We start from the raw sequence: 20,078 nt of genomic DNA on the forward strand, positions 1-20,078 counted from the left end.
TCCTTTCAGTGGCTGAGGCTATACAACAGCAAGAGAGGTGATCGGAGGAGAAGGGAATTGGGAGTGGGAAGTGAAAAGAGGGAATTAGCCAGGAGAGCAGTTTGGGGGATGAGCAGTTAAACCCTCTGGTCTCGCCCATCAACTCTACAAATGATAGGGCGTGTTGAGCAATGCTATATGTGCAAAACTGAGACATGAAATGCTCAGTGAAAGCAGAACACAATGCCATATAATGCTTGTAACGGAGCATCTCCAGTCTTTGTATGCTGCCTGTTGTAATCTCCTTCCTCAGCTAGTTACAAGATATTTGTCCCATTGTCGACAGTGACATCCTGCTGCAGCACTGTGAGCATTTGAGAAGAGATTCAATTTTAAAGTCTGCCAGGCCAGATATTTGATTCATTTAATTTCCTGTATACTGGGAAAATCCATTGAGTGAATGTGTTTCGCAAACATGCTGATTTTCTCCTATAGTTCTGTCACCTACTATGTGTGAATCTGTGTATGGGTGCGTGAGTAGAAGCACACACCTTTCTGGCTGTGCTGTTTGTGATTTGATCCCCCCCCCACCCCACTACAGGTAAAGGACCTGAGATACTATTCGCGGGGCAAAAGCTGAATGACAACGAGTGGCACGCGGTGAAGGTGGTGCGAAGAGGCAAGAGCCTGCAGCTGTCTGTGGATAACGTCACAGTGGAAGGTTAGTAGCGGAGGGATTGATTTTGGGTGAGCAGCAGTGATTGAGGCCATTGTGACTGTGAGGACTGTGATTTACTCACATCAACATATATTATCCTCATATGAAATTCATCCACCCTGAGAAAGTCAACTGGTTGACCATTTTCTGCTAAAGCAACTCTTGAAAGAGGAAGGTGAAGAATTATGATGATCAATCAGACATGGAATCATATGGTTCGGTAATTTAGCAAAACTGATTTAGGGAGACTGGCAACAAGTTTGAAATGTCTATGTGCAAATATCATTGTTGAAATTTACATTTTTTTTGATTATGTATTGGTGAATAAATATTGATACCCCTCTTTGGTCACAGTCATACCGACTTTGACTTGCAGTATGTGACATTTTAGAAATGCCATAAATTGTGAACAAGCTAGTTGTAACCACAGCAAATCCAATCAACAATGATAAATACAAACTTTATTGATCCTGAGGAAAATGTAGGGATATTAGGAATATGAAGAGCTGGAAGGATCAACTGTATGCAATTCAGACCAAGCATAAAAGAGAAAATGAAAGGGGAAGAGGTTTTTCATAATGTATAACAACTGTGATGGAGCAGCTGTGTACAAAGTACATACACAGGAATACACAGGAACAGGTTCTGCCAACGAGTAAGAAAATAGCAAGAGAAGGATGAAAGGTCAAGAGACGAGGTGGAGTGACGGGCACTGACTGTACTGTGGCCTCAGGCAAAAGGATAGCAGGGCAAAGGATGAGGGAAGAGGTGAGAAAAAGGTGTAAGGTACATGAAGGAAAATGAGTGGGCACGCTGAGGCCAGAAGCAAAGAATGACCCTGAAGTTCTGACGCCTTCAAACCGGTTCATGGGGACAAAGGAGAAAGCGCCCAGGGAGGTGGGTTATTTTAATCGGCAGGTTGCCAAGCTCAATACTCACAGTAAACAGTATATAACTTGTAGTGTGTTGAGCAGTAACGAGATATCCTGCAATATTATACTTAACCCTTACCATCTATATTATATCCTTCACAGCATGTTATGTACCTATGCATTACAACCATATACTGTACAGTGTTTTTTCAATCAACTAATGTGTTTATATATATATATAGCAGATAGCAGATAGAAGATACAGTAAATAATAATTTAGTATACATTGTTTTTTAGTGATATGCATTTTAATATTACTGTGGCTTTTCCATTATTTGAGTTCATGCACAGTTTTCATATATTAACCCCTACACGTTTAATTTATTTTAGAGTGTTATATATAATGTGACATAATCTTTAAAAGTGGCTGCTGCAATCTAATTATCACCATTTCCACCACTATTTCTAAGTTACGATGTTTTTTTGTGTGTCTTCAACATTTCAGGCCAGATGACTGGTGCCCACACACGTCTCGAGTTCCACAACATTGAGACAGGCATCATGACAGAGCGCCGCTTCATATCTGTGGTGCCCTCAAACTTCATTGGCCATCTCCAGGGCCTGACCTTCAATGGGTTGCCATATCTAGACCAGTGTAAAAATGGGGACATCTCCTATTGCGAGCTGAATGCCCGCTTTGGCATGCGCCACATCATTGCAGATCCGGTGACGTTTCGAACGAAAGGCAGCTACTTAGCATTAGCTACGTTACAAGCTTATGCCTCCATGCACCTCTTCTTTCAATTCAAAACCACCACGTCAGACGGCCTGATGCTTTTCAACTCTGGAGACGGCAGCGACTTCATTGTTGTGGAACTGGTGAAGGGGTGAGTTCCATGTATTTTCTGTTAACTGGCTTAGGTTTGTTTACATTAATTTATCAGTTGAGCCCTCACTGCCACTTCATTATGCCATTGACAGGAAATAGAAAAATGATCACCACCAGAAATATTTTGCTTGTTTTTCTTAACAAAACAAAACAACAACAACACTTTGGTCTTGGGTATGAATATGGCAATTGGATAACTGTTAATGCATATTTGTGAGCACAGTGGATTTCTTTGATTGACTCAAAGTATTTAGCAATTCCTCAATGAAGACTTGAAGAAGCTTTCAAAAACCCTGAAAAACCTGGTTTGAATTGTATCACCTTAAATACAGTTTTTAATAAAGGATCAAAAAGAGGCTTTCGCCTGGTATCTCTCTCCCTCTTGTGCGCTATACTCAGCACTGTTACAACACAAAAGCCTGAGCTGCCTCTGCTGCATAAAGACAAGAGGCTACATAAAGGGACTCAAATCAAGGTGGGGAAAAAAGTATACCTTGAATGGAACAGCCACAATAGCCATAACCCAAAACACAAAAGAGAGACATATTTGTGTGAAGGAGGGAACTCTGCCACCTCATCTGTCTTGAGGCAAAAGGGGCTTCTAGACAAAAGCAGGATTCTATATTTACATGTCAAACCAGTGAGTAAATCCAAGGCTTCATGTGCAGCCACATACACTGGAAATATTATTTTCCTAAGAAATATGTTCATAGACAGTAGAGGAACAGAATACTGTATCATCCAATCGTCACTTCATGACAGTTGGAAGTTGAGTGCTTGTTTAGTTAGACCTGTCACCAGTGTCTCACTTAGAAGAAAATGTATGTGAAATAAAAAATACAGTTTGAATTGTAAATTGAAGCCAAATTCGTATGAACATCATTTTCCCCTTTTTTCACAAAAAATGTTCTGACTGAGGAGCAATGATTTTGATTTTCTCTTTCGAAAACTTCTATTCTGATTGTGACCTGCCCACACACACTCTCACATACTCCTTACACTGATATCTTTTTTCACAGGTATGTCCACTACGTCTTTGACCTTGGCAATGGGCCGTCGCTGATGAAGGGTAACTCTGACAAGCCACTCAATGACAACCAGTGGCACAACGTGGTTGTGTCCCGGGACGCCAACAATGTGCATACACTGAAGATCGACTCACGCACCGTTACTCAGCACTCCAATGGAGCCCGCAACCTGGACCTCAAAGGTAACGGCAGGTCATTCATTGTGATCGATTTTTACAGAAAACATTATTACTTATTTCAGTGTCATCCTCGATCTGTCCCTTAAGTGCTGTTGGACGGTGGCCATGGAAACATGCCAGCTCAAATTCATCTAAATTAGATCACAGTGGCTTTTAGAATAGGTCCACTGTACTTTGCTTTCTTAGTCACTGAGGAATTCAGAAATATTCAAGTACACAGTTTTCTCCATGTATATCAGAATGTAAACCAAAAAACAAGGTTTAACAGGAATCCATGTGCACTGGCTTGAGCATATGCAAACTTTTTCCTGAAAGGAAAGGGCCCAGGATAAACAAGGAAAACGTAAATGATCCCAACAGAACCTAAATCCCGACAAAGGTGAAAAATGTATTATACCACAAACAATAACGGCTTATCATTTCATCCTTCTGTGCTTTGTTTTGTTTTTTGCTTTTTTTTGCTTGCTTGTTTCCTCCAAGCAGCTTGACTCTTTGGAAAAAATAGTCACTACACTTGACTTTTACTGGCAATTTGATGACTTTTGATGGAGACAGCTTTACTACTTTGATTTTAAAGTACCGTGTCCTCACAAGTCATCTTGAAATAATGGCCATGTTTACAAGGCACTTAAGTGTGGAAAAAATATCTGGTCCTGGCTGTCTCGGACTGGGAGCTCAGGTAATTGCAGGCTTTAGACCCCAGAAGTCAGGTCCTCAGATGTGTGAATTGGATGCCAGAGAGTGGCTCCCTGTGAAGCAAAAGAGTGACAGCATAGGAATTCAGGCAGAGAGTCAAGTACGAATATGTACTTGGAAGAAAGACAATAGGAAGTTGACAATTGATAAGAGGACGAAAGGTAGCGTCACCACTGCTAAACTCTTTCTAGTGTCTGTCTGTGCTAGTATCATTATTAGCTCTGGACGATTCATGTGCTCTTGAGGATACCGTGAGTTGTTGTGTCAAACACATCAGAAGTCAGGGTGAGCCTCCAGGGCCACTGAAGGGCTGCAACGTGTCAAAAGATCAAAAGGCTCCCTAAACAATTTTGTGAAGAAATGATTCGTTGACGGACTTTCCCAGTTTTTTTCAGCATTGTCCTTTGGTGTAGGCATGCTGCAATTGCAAAGTATAATCAAAAGAGGGTAGGATGTAGAAAAATGTCACTAGGGCAGTGTCCTTGCGCTGGGTTACAGACAAAAGTACTGAGCACAAAACAAACTTCCATAAGCTGGAGACAAAGGGATTTAGGAGTTTGAAATCAGTCTTTGTGGTTTTAGCAGTGAGTCATATAATTAGAAGCCTGATCTCACAGAATTCTGTGGTGAAATGCAAATAAAATGCATAATGCATATGGCCAATTATGTTATTATCCATATGCTTTGGAGTAGGAATGTAACTACTCGAATATGTAATTACTAGATATAATGAATGCTTGCTTTCTGAGTATAGCAAGCTTCAGCAAAATATGTTTTCATTAGTATTTTCATTAGCCTCTGTGCATCCATGCACTCTGTAGCACATCTACTCCGGTGATCTTCAACAGTACAGTGAAGTAATTGATGTCTCTAATTAGAAGGCTTTTGTCCTTGATTGATTGCCTCTAGGCTTTGGATGAGACTGCTGTCAATCAACTTTGAGATTACGCGGCAGGTGTTGGACCATGCCATGCGCCATAGCCAGGACTCTTATCCTACGCCATCTTCAAACTTCAATGCCTCCATTTGCAGTCATGTTGCACGGTCTCCTTTCTAATCAAGCAGAAGAGTTGTAGTTTAGAAAATGTAAACATAATTTGTCTCCTCATTGTTGGGAAGAGCAGTGTTTTCCAAGCAATATTTGGTGTTGGCGTTCCCTCACTCAGCCTGAGTGATTAATAGAGAATTGAACCACCCCCTTATAAAACACCACATACCCAGAATGTGCACAGACAATATTCCTCAGCTGCCCACCACAGAGCCATGCAGCGACAATGGCTAAATTTGCAGATTCAAAATTAAAGACATTGAATGAGCTGTCTCACAAAGTTGACATTTTGCTTTTTCAATGCCCAATCAGAGCAGTATACATGGCTGGGGGCTAACCCTCCATCTTTGTAATTAATCTGTGAGGCACTGTTTGTTTTGTCTGTTTTATTTTCATGGGTCCTTTTCTGTATCATAACAACTCTTGCTTGCAGGGGATGGGGGATGAGGCGGCTCAGTGGAAAGAATAATAGTTGTAAATCTTGCTTCAGAGGACTTAAATCAGGGAAAGATGTGTCAATCCTCAATTCCCTCATCTTATTGGGCATTCAAACCTTGCTCTGTAGTTCAGCCGTGACAATTCCAAACAGAGTTCAAGCTTTGCTGTGCCATGAACACCAGAGCAGAACACTGGACCTAAATGTGTATAGGTGGAGAAAGATTTGACAAATACATGCACATACTGCACATACAACCAAACACCATGGGCAGATTTTTTTTTTCCCTCTTACTATTGCATAATCGCATACACATACATACACGCAGACAAGAGTATGATGTGTATGTTTTTTTCTGATTGTGCAACAGTCTAACAAAGCTTTGTAAAACAACAAAGACAAAAAACAGAAGTAGCAACTACAAATCATTTCTCTCAATTCCTTTACTCTGTTTCAAAAGCATTTCTGCCTGCATTTCAAAGAAATAAACCCCAAAACAATTCACCAAGTAATTGCCCAGAGAAAATGGGGGAAAATGGGTTTCGTGCTCTGTGTCTTCCTCCTCTTTGTTTTTGGACAAGCAAAAAATCTTCAAGGCATCCCTCTTTGTCAGCTTAAGTATGATGAGGGAGCAGCACACACTCAGTCCCAGAGGATAGCACTGAGTATATCTAGTTTTGTATATAGTGAATGCAAGTCTCAGGGAATAAAGCTCTTTCATTTCTGTTGACAACCTGCACAACACAGTGATAGCAGGTTATTACCATATTCCTGCCCTGAAATAGCTTTGTTGATTATAAAGTGCAGCACAGTTTAAAAGGATCCTTATCAAATATGCAAGAGAAGCTTTACAATATGATAACACAAACCATAATACAGATGAATGATTTAGTAATCCCATTGAAGGTGAAAACTACAATAAATCATGATAAACTCAATACAATGGCACTCCAAACAGTAGGTACTGATTTTTAGAACTTGTGGAATTTGTGCTTATTTGTTTGCTGTAGAAAGAAATATACTCATTATGACCTACAGATTTGACTCAAGCCTACTATTAATCAGCTAGAAAAATAGCAAAAGGGAAGCGAGAACTACATTTTATCAACATAGTACATCATTATCAAACTAGAACAGCTTGTTCTCACATAACAAATCTCTCACAGAACAAATCGCTTCAGAAGAGTTAGAGTTGATATTCTTACAGATTTAAATCATCACAGACGGAATCAGACAAAGCATTTCGACTGTCTAAGATTCAAACCAATAGGAAATCCTCTATAGTTAAAATTATCTGTTAACACCCCAGCTGCTACTTTCTTCGAGTGTAAGTGTTGTTAGTTATCACTGGAAATATTAGTAGCGAATGATTTTCCTTCAACACATCAGTCTTTGCATGAAAAGTGTTAACAAGCCCGTTGTTTAAGGTTTCAAATTGTGAGGTTTCCACAGCGCATTTTAATAATTTGCCATGTAGACATGCGGCTTCCTCTGGGGAAGACGGCAAGTACAACTAGCAGCATCCTCTTTGTGACAGGATGCAACAGGGTCTATATGATATGTGTTCATTTTGGGAACATTAACACCAGTTATACCACTTGGGGTGGACAGAGGCTAATTGTCCCCATTTGTTCATGCTAATTATGCCAAGGTGTCAATAAATCTAACAATTATATATTGATCATTTATTGATTACTGTCACATGTGGCACCTTACACCAAGGACATGTTAAGGTTAATTAATGAATGTTCTCTGACTAAAACCAAATCAAATATACAAGGATCAGCTTCAACATTTTTTCCATCATGTTGTGGCTGATGGATATACTGTATGTCTTTTTATATCCAGTAACAAATGTTACCAGTTGACGGCACTAACGCAATATAGCACTATGGTTACAAATTTAAATATTGTCAATCTTTACATGTTGGCAGTAATTATTTATTGTAAATTGTTAGTTAAAATGCGGGGGTGTGCAGTCCTACACCTCGCAAACTGTCTGGTGTTATGTACTGTTTTCATCCATCTTTTTTTCATCATAAAGCTGGAATGTTGAAGTGTTAAACACAACGATACATTGCCCTTAAGGATAGAACTTGCGTCATATGCAACAAACATGACAATGTCAAATATATTAATGCCATGATCAAATACAATGATGTGACATAAGGAACAACAACAGAAGAATAAAACCAATTAAGTATTTTTCAGGTCGAGGCGATGCAGGAAACAGGAATAATTTGGAATACCATATTCAGTGCCTCTCCCTTTCTTTTGTATATGCTTGCTAATGAGACAGGCTTCTGCAGAATTGTGAAGAGATGACATTGAAAATGTTCCATTTTTCAAAAAAAGCAGAACAAATTGAAACACAATCTGGAGGAGATGTGTGGCAAGGGAGGGAGAGAAAGACAAACAGGTACACACATTTTAATGATCTCTACTCTTGCCAGCAGTAACATTGAGATTAGCCATTTGATCACCACAAAGCTTTTCTTCCTTCTGCGTCCTGGTTAATTTCGGTGTCTGACAAACCAAGTGAATATAGTCTGTAAACCATGTTACAATACTAAAACCTCATAAACCAGGTACAACACAAATTCTTACCATTATCCCCTCCCATCGCGACCACAACCGCCCATGCTCCAAGCGATAAAGCTGTACATTTCACAATAGACAGTAAAAGCTTTCCCAGATGAAACCAATTCACATGAAAAAAAATGTTTCGTGCGTTTCAATTTTAACCTTATTGAGTTGCACAAACCCCTGAGGCCAGATGTTGACCAGTGTTCATCTCTGTTGTACAACAGTTTCTGTCAACAGGTTATTTATATTAATAACATATTATGTTATTGCTGAAAATTTGGACGTTGTTAGAAATTTCTTTCCTTTGCCAGTATCCCTTAAATGGATTCAATGTCGCTGTTACAATTTCTGGTCTTGTGGGAGCAGGTACATTTAGTACACTTTGGGTAATTATCATGACATGGAAAGTGCTATTATTTAAAAATGTATAAACAAAGTTATACGTTGTCTTGATAGTATGTATGCAAAATGCTTTATTTTAACTTAACAACATCACCAAAGATCAGGGAATGTAATGTCATAATGGCTGAAGTTTGAGGGGTCCTACCATTCTGCAACCTATTAATGATACACTGATAGTATGTGGAAGGGCACTTCAGATGAAGTCTTCACATCAAATACTAATATGACAAATAATACAACGCATGCAAAGGGAATTGGCCATATAATATCTATTGCACAGTTAAACATCTGAATCAATAAAGTACACACGATAGTATGTGGTAAAATGTTCCTGTACACGCTGAATGACAGACAACACAGAATTCTAAATCATAAGAAGCATCACATACTTTCTGAGGGAATTTAGAGTTTGTTTGCAACATGACTAGTACAATAGTTTATAGCCAGGAAATCACCTTGTTGGAACACCTGCAGGTTAAGTGCCTTGTCAGAGGCATCTCAGCAGAGTGCACTGTATACATCTAGATCCCAGACTCACAAAGCAAGAGATGCTATTTCCCTCATACTCAGCCCAAACATCTAGTAATGTCCTAGTTGGCCAACCATAAAATCAACAACTGAGGATAATTAGGGACCGAGCGCCGACCAGCCCCTCAGGCCCTCTTGTTTATTTTCTTTGGATATCTTATCCACTAACACAGTTGGTAAGGATGAGCCTTGGCACCCTTAAGGGTAATTTATGCAACCTGAATCTTAGACATAATTTTGTAGCTGACTGACATGGCCAAAGGTGTTGGCTCATATTTCCATCAACTGGCTGGCAAAGTGGCAAGATCTTTACCAAAATCAAGTCAGTTTAGCACATTGTTTTAGCTGCTGATGTGAGTGATCACAGGGTTGGTATTACTCTAATAATGACCAAGATCACCAAAATACCCTTTTAAATGGGGCAGCAGCTTGCCTCAACCCTAATGTTATCACATTGGACACCTTGTATTCCTTAGTTACATCAGGTGCAGATCCTTGGACAGATTCTTTCTCCACACCTCCAACGCTTTTCAAACTTATCCCACGCATTTTAGCTACTGGGACAACCAAAGCTTCTGAATGTACTGTATCTTCTTCTTATCACCCTCTTCCATATCTGCATGTCAGTGTGAATAGCCTTTAAAATCAGCATCTCTTGGGCAACAGTAAGCAGAGTATGGTGCAAATCTATTGAGCGATGTACTAGACAGAGATGTGATCATACTGAAGAAAGTCATTGTCCAGCAGTGACAATTGAATTCCTATTTATTTCAACTTCAGCCACCATTAAGAGCAGAGCGAACAAAGTAATGCAACTGCTGTGCTTCACAGGTTTCATTACATATCTTTTCCCAGACATTTTCTTGACCTCATAATCTTTAGAAAGAATATAGAGTTTTGGCTCCAAGTGTGTCAAGTGCTGAAATGTTTTCAAGGACTTAACAAGCTCAATGCTGAAACCATTGAATAGGTGTTTCAACTTACAACATCTTTAATGACCACTAGGTGCTAGCTCTTAGACACAAAGAGTAAATTTTTCCCATAAGATACAGTTTTTACCAACAGCTAATTTGTCTTCCACTGTGTTTTGGCAATTTAATCAATAGTTACAATATGATAAGATATGAAGGCTTGAAGAGAGGTATGGGGTGGGGGGCATGTTTACTTCATTGACCATAGACCAGATTCATAGAAAGAATCACCTAGACTCCTTCAACTTTTCTGAAATGTTGCTTGTTTGGACTTTTTCCCGTTTGTTGTATCCACAAACAGAAGCAGATATAGAAAAATAAGAATAAGCCCTTCATCACACTCTCTTTGAATTCTTTCTTTGATGATCACAAAACATATGATAGGGGTAATTAAAGGGAAATCATAATACAGTCAGAATTATGTTAACCCTTATGCACGTCAAGGGTTAAACAAAGCTAACGACACATTACCCTCCTGCACAGCGTTTCTTGTCTGTGAACGTCTCTCCCTAGTGGAGAGTATCTTCCACTGTAGGTGACATCGTCACATCAAGCAGATTTGTGCTGTTTACAGAAAATGTGGACATTCTTATCTTTCTTCTTAAACAAACTTGGCACTTGACACACTGAAAAACACAGTTCCATAAATAAACGTTCATTTTGTACTTTTCTTTTGTATGTATTTGTTCATAGTTAATACAATACTACACATTTTTTGATAAAAAAAAAACGGCTTTTGTTTTGTATGCTGCTAAGAAGATACCCCAGAAGACGGGTCATTGTTCAAAGTCAAAAAACATTTAACATTATTATGTTATTTAAAAATCAAGGACATTTCTCTGGCATTTCTACTTTTTTGTTGTATCGAAAACGGACTGAGCGGTGACACCACTGTAATGTATCGAACCGAACCATGAATTTTGTGAACCGTTATACCCCTAGTGATTATGAAAGCGACGAAGACATGCCATTCACTGTGGATGTAAGAGGACACCTTTATGAACCAGAGTATACAGAAGAAGAACTGCGGAGTGATACGCTGCTGCTTTGCACCGGTTTTTCGGTGGTCCCCTCTGCAACAGTGGGACTCCGACTTTTCGCTACATCCACTTATCCTCCAAACTCCGTAAAATGAGAGCTCTGATCACCATCTCCATAAGGTAACATATTAACTAAGCATAAGTACCTCATACAACCCCACTTCAAAATCACTGTACGATCCTTTTAAGACTCATTCTGGTAATTGAAATGATTAAGATGGATTACCTTGCATTCAAACAGGAAGATACCAGTGTTTCCTTGAGACTTGTCAGCTCAAAGTGTTACAAACACAAAAGGTGAACCTGGTGTTAAGAATAAGTTTCCAGTTGAAATCTAATGTTGCTCGGGAGAGAATACTTAGAAATAATAGGTTCTGTCTGTACCCGTTTATAGGGAAGTATTACATCATGTGTACTTAATTCAATTTCCTCTTTAGCAGTACTTTAGTTTGCACCTGGTGCTGGATTGTGAATGACGGAGAGGGAAGAGGCAACGTAATAAAGATCTGCCAAAGCAGCGCCTGAATTAATTTGCATAATAATAACTAAACAAATCACTTGCAGCATAACTGGATTAGTGCCTCACTTCAGATAGTATAAATGTCTCGAGCCGTTTTTCAGCCTCTTCCATGACATCTCTCTATAGGAAGCTTTAGGAAGGTGAAGACAGTGGAAGCAGCTTATGAGCCATGTTGACTTCATCCACATTGTTCCAATTTATTTGTCATCTTAATCATAGTCAGAACATTTGCTTACGTTTCCGTGATCACTGTTCTTAGCTTCCTCATCAACATTGTCAATCAACAACACCTATTCCATCTATTTTTCCATTTAATAAACCATGAATTATCATCATGATAGACAAAGTGCTAAAATAGACACCAATTATTTAACCTACATCATCATCACATAATTTACTCTATTTTTTCCGTCTACCTCATTATTACATTGGCTGTGAAATCAAATGAGAGTGATTTATAAGTAAATATGACCGCATCAAATTTCAAGTCATAGATAAATATCTTCGATATATTAATAAATCTTCTTATATATTATGAACACTTTGTATTATAGATTTAATTATAAAATAATATTTGCTGATTTTTGCCCATAAAGTCTGATCTTTGAAGTCTTTTAAATGCTGTTTGACAAAGTCCAAGCAGGCCGTCATCTGCTTTTACTCAAAGTGGCTTCAATTCTGCCTCTTGACCATAAAGGTCTGTAAATGTAGAGTTACTGAGATAGTTGTCCTTGCAGCCGGTACTCCCTCCACTGCTGAGAACTTTTGAAGTTCTTTTAAAGAGACTGTTTCTGGTGGTTCCAAACTTCTAGCCTAAACTTCTCGAGTAGTTTAGGCTGCAGTCCTCCTGTGAACACTCAAAGCTTTAGTAATGATTTGATATCCTCTTGATCTTTACCTCAATTTTACCATGGAGGTCTACAGAGAGTATATGGGTGTATATCATGGCTATGACTTCAAATCATTTTGCACAGGTCCGTATCACTCCGCGACTGCGGAAGTAACGACGTAAGTATACGCGAGTAGCACTGGAGTAGGAATGGAGTGAAGTTGAGTAAACTTACAAGAGCTCAAAGCACACGGTCAGCTTGAATGGCGAACTGGCCTGCGAACCTAAATTGCTACCGAACCCCGCTACCGTCTCGTAGCCTTCTTCCTGAGGAATGCTACAGTGTGTTGCATAGCAACCGCCGTGCACTGTGCAGGCAGCCAGGAGGGGGTACTTTTTTGTACTCGTTAAAAAAAGCTTTTTTGACGAAATTAAATAATTTAATTGTAGTGTGTGTCTATGACTTTCATTTCCCCAAACTTGTAACTGTTTTATATAAGCAATAGATCACTTCAGTCCGTTCCCGTCGGGCCGAACAACGCGCCTTAACTGTGGTATAATGAGCGTATACCACGGCCTGTCCTGAGATATTGCTTGAATCTACTATGGCATTACTCACAGTTTTGGCCATTTTCCCACCCCTCATTCCCCTTACTCCCTCTTTTCACCCTGTCATCAAAAGCGAGCTACTGAGATTGGGACAGCACTTGCTCTGAGTCTATTTGTAGGTCTGCACATACCGGACTTAACAAATAACTTAATATAACTTTAAATGTGCTGTAACCAACAATTTAAAAAATATTGCTAGTCCATTATTTAGCAAAATATCAAACAACCAGTTTATTAAATAAAATAATCAAAAAATTAATCCTAAACAACAGTACGTTACAACACTAATCTGAATATGTGTATGTATATTGTTAAAAGCGATATTAGTAAATTATGTTCACTTGTTATAATTAGTGTAATATGATTTGCTTATATTAATGACTTAATAATTGATAGTGTTTCAAGTCTATGTACCAGAATTCCATTATACAGTAGCAATTGCAATGACATTACAGCATTATACATGTGTCTAGTTGTTGGATTGGACAAGATGTCCAATCTATGGTAAGAACAATTTAATATAGAACAGTTGTGCACAGCAAAGCATTTTGTTTGTGAGGAAAGGCAAACTAAATTAAGTTCTTACACACAGACACCATTAAATGAATCTCCATCTGAACAAGGGGCCTTGTTTTTAAAACTGGTCACCCCTGAACTTTGCGTTCAGGGGTGCGTTCTGTCCCCCTTGCATGTTTGAAAACAGAACCATTTTAAAGTATGTGGATGACTCTGTCATTGTGAGTCTATTGCGCGACACTGAAGCCAGCCATGGACCTGTTATTGAGTACTTTGTCAGGTGTTGTGAAGACTCATATCTTCAGCTTAATATATCTAAAACCAAAGACATGATCATGGATTTCAGAAAAAATTGCAGTACACCTGACGCCACAAACATTAAGGAGCAGGCTGTGGAATATGTGCAAGTACCTTGGGACTATTATAGGCTCAAAATTGAACTTCGACACAAACTGTGAAGCTGTGTGCAAAAAGGGGCATCAACATTTGTTCTGTTTAAGGATGATGTCCTTAAATTATTTTATCGACCTTTTATATAGTCAGTTATATATATTTTTTTTGTTCAAGTGTGAAATGGTCAGGGAAGCTGGTGAACCGGAGCTTAAGCCAGAGTCTCTGTATACCAGACAGTTGCAGAGGATAACCAGCTATATTCAAAATTATCCTACCCCTTACATGGGAAATTTCAGCATCTTTCCTCTGGACGGAGGTTCTGCAGTTTCAAAGTGCAGAACAAAGCGGTACAGAAACATCTTTGTTCCAGCTGCTATTGTTCAGTTGAACAAGCAATAGCAAATTTGCACATATTTTTTTTACTGATTTATTCAGTATGGGAACATCTAATTTATTGAAGTGCTTTTAGTCTCAAAATATAATTATTTTTTATTGTTTTAAACTCTTTTATCTGAGTTGTTTTTATTCTTGGAGTTTTTTACTGTTTCAGGAGTTGTGGTTTTTGTGAAGCCTGTCACTGTGATTGCAGTTAAATGTTCAAGATGGATGCCGGCTCACTTAAACTATCTAAAAATGCAAAACAAATCTACCTACAGGTATTAATGAAGTAGCCTGGACCTGAACCTGAACCTTTTGGTAATTTTTCATTTCCAGAATTAAACAACAAATAACAAAAATCTATCTACCAAATTCAGTAGGAGGTTTCTTTAGGACAGAATATGACTGGCTTTGACCACATCAGTCAAAATTCCGTTGGGGCCTCATTGGCCAGCCTGTACTCCTCTGGCAAATTACCTACTAGTAATGATGCTCCCTTATGAATGGGATATTGTCACTTAGTTTTTCTCCACATGAACAAGTCCCTTTCTTCGTCATCTCAGACCGACTGAGAAATAGAGGTTGTAAGGGAAAAGTCTGCCCTCCCATATTGTGCAAAACAATGATTACTGTAGAGGCATTTTAAGCAAAATAAAAGGGAAAATCCACCTTAAAACACCTTTCATTATAGTTATTTTTAAAGAATCATTGATATTTGATTTGTAATGTGAACAAGTCTGTTTTCATTGAATGTCAGAGGGAGATTGAAGTGAAATTACAGAGCTGTTCTATGAACAGTTAATAATGGAAACGCTGCTAGGATACTGACAGCAGCCATTGTGCAGAAAACGGGTACATTGATTCACAGTTGGAGTCTTTGTTAATGAGATCATACTGATTGTGATATCTTAAACATAAGTTCTGTGAACCTACAGCCCTCCTTTGGACGATCTCCAAAAGTGTCACTGTAAAGGCCGCATCAGGCCAAAGGTCTGTGCACATTCAACATCTGTCATTTTTGACAGGTACAATGAAAATTAGGTCAGTAACACATTTAGATAGTGAGTATGAAAAAGGACCTCTTCTCTGATGTAATTTGGGGTAAAATCAAGTGAAGCAAAGAAATAGGGGTTGGAAACTGAGATTTTAAAAAGAGGACAGGATGAGGATGCTGTGAGGGGGGAAAATGAAAGGGCATGGGAGTTTAGGACAAATATGTGGAAAAAAAGAGTAAAAGATAGTGACTGAGCAAAGTGAGAAAAACTCACGTGCAGTAGAAAGAAAAGAGCACAGCCAAGGCAAAGTGAAAGGACACCAAATAGGAAGTGACATTTCATCGAGGGAGAATGGAAGCATGAAAATGTGTAATGATGCCTGTCTGTGTCACTATACAATCTTTCACCAGTGCCACCAGCAAGCACTGGCACATATTAGGAGCCCTCTCCAGGACCCACATACCAACTGATTGTGTTTTGGTCAATGTAATATTGTGGCGAATCTTACATGATTCATTCTGTAGATTTGTTTTACAAAGAAATAATTCAGTTTAAGAAAATCAGCATTAAATCAGGGCTAACAAACTGGGGTCTCGCAAATTGGTATTTGATCGCTATGCGTGATCTACCAATGACGCGATTCAAATTGACCTGAAGTCTGCCAGATATTTAGCAGGTTAAATATTTGGACTATTTGGACAAATCCTGTAGTGCAGGGGTGGGGAACCTTTTTCCTATCAGGGAAAATCAATTTCGATTTTTAGATCATCCCTCGGGGGCCATACTAAATTATTGAACACATTACCTCTGTTGAAATTTTTAAGACACAGCTCACGATGTATTTTTATGGCCTTTTTAACTTAATTGAAATAACCTCAAGATCATGACCCCTAATATCATGTTTGTGGACAATTTGAATTTTATTGGTTTTATGCTCTCAATTTTTAATATGTTCCTGTTGATTGTATATTCACTGATGTTAAGTAGTTTTAGCAGCATTTTATATTACAAAAGGTGATACATAAAAAAAAAAAATATATATATATATATATATAATTATTATTATTATCTAACTCGCCACGAAGCTAGCATGCATCACGTTGTCCTGGTCAGCTCATGGTTTGGATAAAACCGCTTGTTGGCCAGTCAAACCCCGTCGAAGAGTGGCCACATTTTCCAAATGCGCTTGTCTTTTTTTTTCAGTATAATAATAAAAAATACGCCCTTTATGAACCGAGAACTTGACTATGAATCATCGCGTTTTAAGATTGTCTTCAGTATCTTAACCAATTCTCTAATAGTTATCAGTACATTAAATGATTAACTGATAACATGTACTACTAATGTAGAGGGTTTATAGCACAACACAACATTCTTCACCCATATTCTCTGCCTTTTCCGTGTTTCTGAGGAAATCAATGCACAGATTATTGCAGGGCTCGTTTCTGTTGATTTGTGCGTTTTCACTGCAACAGATGATGAGTGTAACCTTGAGCTGTCTTCATTGCCGAACCACATATTAACTTGTCAAGTTATTTTTTTCTGTCCACACAACCTACAAAGCTTCCCCTAAAACTCTTCTGTTTCTGACCTTTCAACATGAGAGTATTCTGCAATCTACTGAACAACACTACAGTTCTATTCCAACGTCAAAGTGACGAACAACTCCTGTTTCGCACACATCGCGTAATTACCCGTGTCACTTATCACATGTGTTTTCTTGATAAAACCTTCTTTTGAGACATTTCTCACGGTAAAGGATTGTGTAGTGTGTCATACTACATGTTGAAAATGTTAATCAGTGCATGACAAATACAATGACATATTTGGAACCCAGTTTCATCTAAAGGTAGCAGATGTGTGGAAAAGAGTTGTCTCAACATTCAACTTGAATGGTGATGACTTGTTACTCAAATTGTGATATGAAATTACCTTGATTTTAGTGACATCATACCATGCAGACAGTAAATTTTAGCTCCTCCCAATCGTTTACTACCGAGTTAGAGATAGAGGGAGATAGAGAGACTTTGTAGATGCATTACACATCTGCAGTTACGATAAAACCAAGAGGGGATGCACCTGATTGTGAAAACATGTCACTACAGTATCAAATAATTAGAGCTTTAGTTGCCTTGAGTCCTTTTTCCTCACATGATCTATTTCTATACCATTTGTTTTCACAAACATACATCAGAGACACAATGTAATTATACAACTTATAATTTAGCAGCTGCAATTAATGCCTGAGCAGCAACAACATTTATCCTTTGCACCGATCGTCTTGTTGTGGCATCTTTGCAGATCATAGCACCTCTGTAATTAGTAATCACAGATTCCCTGCATCTTCCTGCTGGCTGCCATTGTCCCACCCCTGCCCATAACACACTGCCTCCTCCTAACAGCTATTCATTTGCACAGCGCACAGCATATATGTGTGTTTGCATGTGTTTTTGTGTCTCTCATCAGCAATCATTCCATCTTTCTCAATTAGAGCCAGCATGAGAGCGAAGCAACACAAGCGACACAGGAGTAGAGAGTGGGGACTCAAGAGGGAGGCAGAGGTTCTTAATGGAGCATTTAATGAAAGTTAATGGTTGGCTTTGGTTTCACCAGGGACTTGGCATAGGGAGCTGACTGCTGTTTAAAGACAAGACCAGGCATTGTGCACCCATGGCCTGTTCCATTCATCAAAAGTATATCGATGATGGATTCAAATAATGTATCAGTATATGGGCAAAGACTGCAATACCATTGCTTCAAGTTTGAGCCACTTTCAGGCAAGGAAGAAATACATGTATTTTCCTGAGTTGACAAGGGTAACTGACTAAATAAAATAAATAGCTTAATACAGCTTTTGGATTTAAAAACCATGGGCTAAATTTTCATGATCTAAGTGCATGGTCTAAAGTTAATTAAGTGTGTCCAAATCCACTTTTTAAAAAAAAGAACGCAGGTACATGGTTAATGTACCTGGCACTGAGTCTCTTAATTTATCATGGATGAGTTTTTGGTGTAACATTCAATAAACCAGTCACATTGCCATCACCCATTTGCTTTACAAGCCACGCCTGTAGGTGTACAAGGGCATTAAGAGCAGCATAGGAAAAGGTTTCACTTCACGCAGTAGCAGATCATCTGAGCGAGTATTAAGCACAGTGGAACATATTAATACATTGAAAGTGTGCCCTTACAATAATAATGAAACACTGTACCGTTGATTTAAGGCCAGGCTAGGAAGGTTAATCACAAAGTCCCTTCCTTCTGCCTTGAGGTAGCAATGTACCAACAATGTGCCTTTCTACACATGTTTATAAGACCAACTTGCCCATGGGCACTCAAATGGTCTCAAGTACATTTGATGTTTGAACACTGTGGGAGCTTGACAGGAAAATGACAACTGTCTGTCTGAAACTAGCCAAGACACTTTCGCCTTGCTTGGTGGAGCTTCGTACCGGGTGTAAGATAGGGCCCTGATCTTCTCCACAATTAAAAATCCAATTATATTCTGAAAGAAAATGAAGCACTTCACACATTAAAAACTATTTTGGTGTTAAGATGGGTGCCATTGATCTCACACCCATGTAATCTATTCCCTTTCTAAATCACTGAAAGATAATGAAAGCAGTGCAATTGGACCTGAAGCTTTCTCTTGGCTGGAAGTCAAAGCAAAAGGATGCAGACAATGTACCCCTTAAGAAAGTAAACATGGAGGGTCTCAGGATACTTTTCAGTCAGTCTTCGTGTATTCTATAAATTAAAGAACAGGTTTCAGTGGCTGTCATGGGTCCTGAGGTCATCCACCCATCTCTGGTGACTTACCAATCAAATGTTCTTGTCAGCAAAAGTGGACATGAGGTTTTTCACACCACAGAAGACAAATTAAACCATCATCACATATTTATTTATTACTTTAAAACCTTCTGAAAACCCTGATTGTCCAGTGTAAATATTAAATCAGTGTGCTCAACCGGATTGGCTGTCAGAGGCTCCCCAGGGCCCCGTATCATAACATCCCAACTCCTCCCATCGGCTCCTGAGATGTCATTATGGTAACCGTGGAGATGTGGAGGTGGTGGTCTCTGGAAGTGTCTGAGATGGTGTAATTGGTTCCGTCTGGTGGGTTGCTCTGAGCTCTTCAGCAGCACAGCTATTCATCAATGCTGGGGCAGCAAGGCCAGACCAAGACACAGTTTCTGGCTCAGAGGAAAATGGTTACTTACTGTATCCTCTTAACCTTCCTACTCTAGAATACTTCAAAGATCTTGAGGCTTAAACATACATCAGGGTTTAGAACAAGCAAGAACATACTCTGTGGGACATATAGACACCGTATACAAATCACTGATTACTTTACACTTTTCGATGTCAGCTACTGGAACTTCCACATTCAGCAGCCCTACTTGAAAACAAGGTGGATGAGCTGTAATGTGTGCTACAGATAGTTCATGGCACAAATGTACAAACAA

At 38.9% G+C, this 20,078-nt stretch overlaps 1 protein-coding gene across 2 annotated transcripts in view; it reads left to right on the forward strand.

Annotated features, from left to right (window-relative positions):
* nrxn2b (neurexin 2b) overlaps positions 1-20,078 on the forward strand; it is a 675,914-nt gene that overhangs the window by 354,220 nt on the left and 301,616 nt on the right. For both annotated transcript variants that reach the window (XM_047329457.1, XM_035625686.2), the window contains 3 exons: positions 581-700; positions 2,075-2,456; positions 3,478-3,668. In XM_047329457.1, coding sequence (XP_047185413.1) covers positions 581-700; positions 2,075-2,456; positions 3,478-3,668 — 693 coding nt within the window. The remainder of the gene's footprint in view (positions 1-580; positions 701-2,074; positions 2,457-3,477; positions 3,669-20,078) is intronic.

Source organism: Scophthalmus maximus, chromosome 2 (assembly GCF_022379125.1).
Source record: "Scophthalmus maximus strain ysfricsl-2021 chromosome 2, ASM2237912v1, whole genome shotgun sequence".
Lineage (NCBI taxonomy): Eukaryota > Metazoa > Chordata > Actinopteri > Pleuronectiformes > Scophthalmidae > Scophthalmus > Scophthalmus maximus.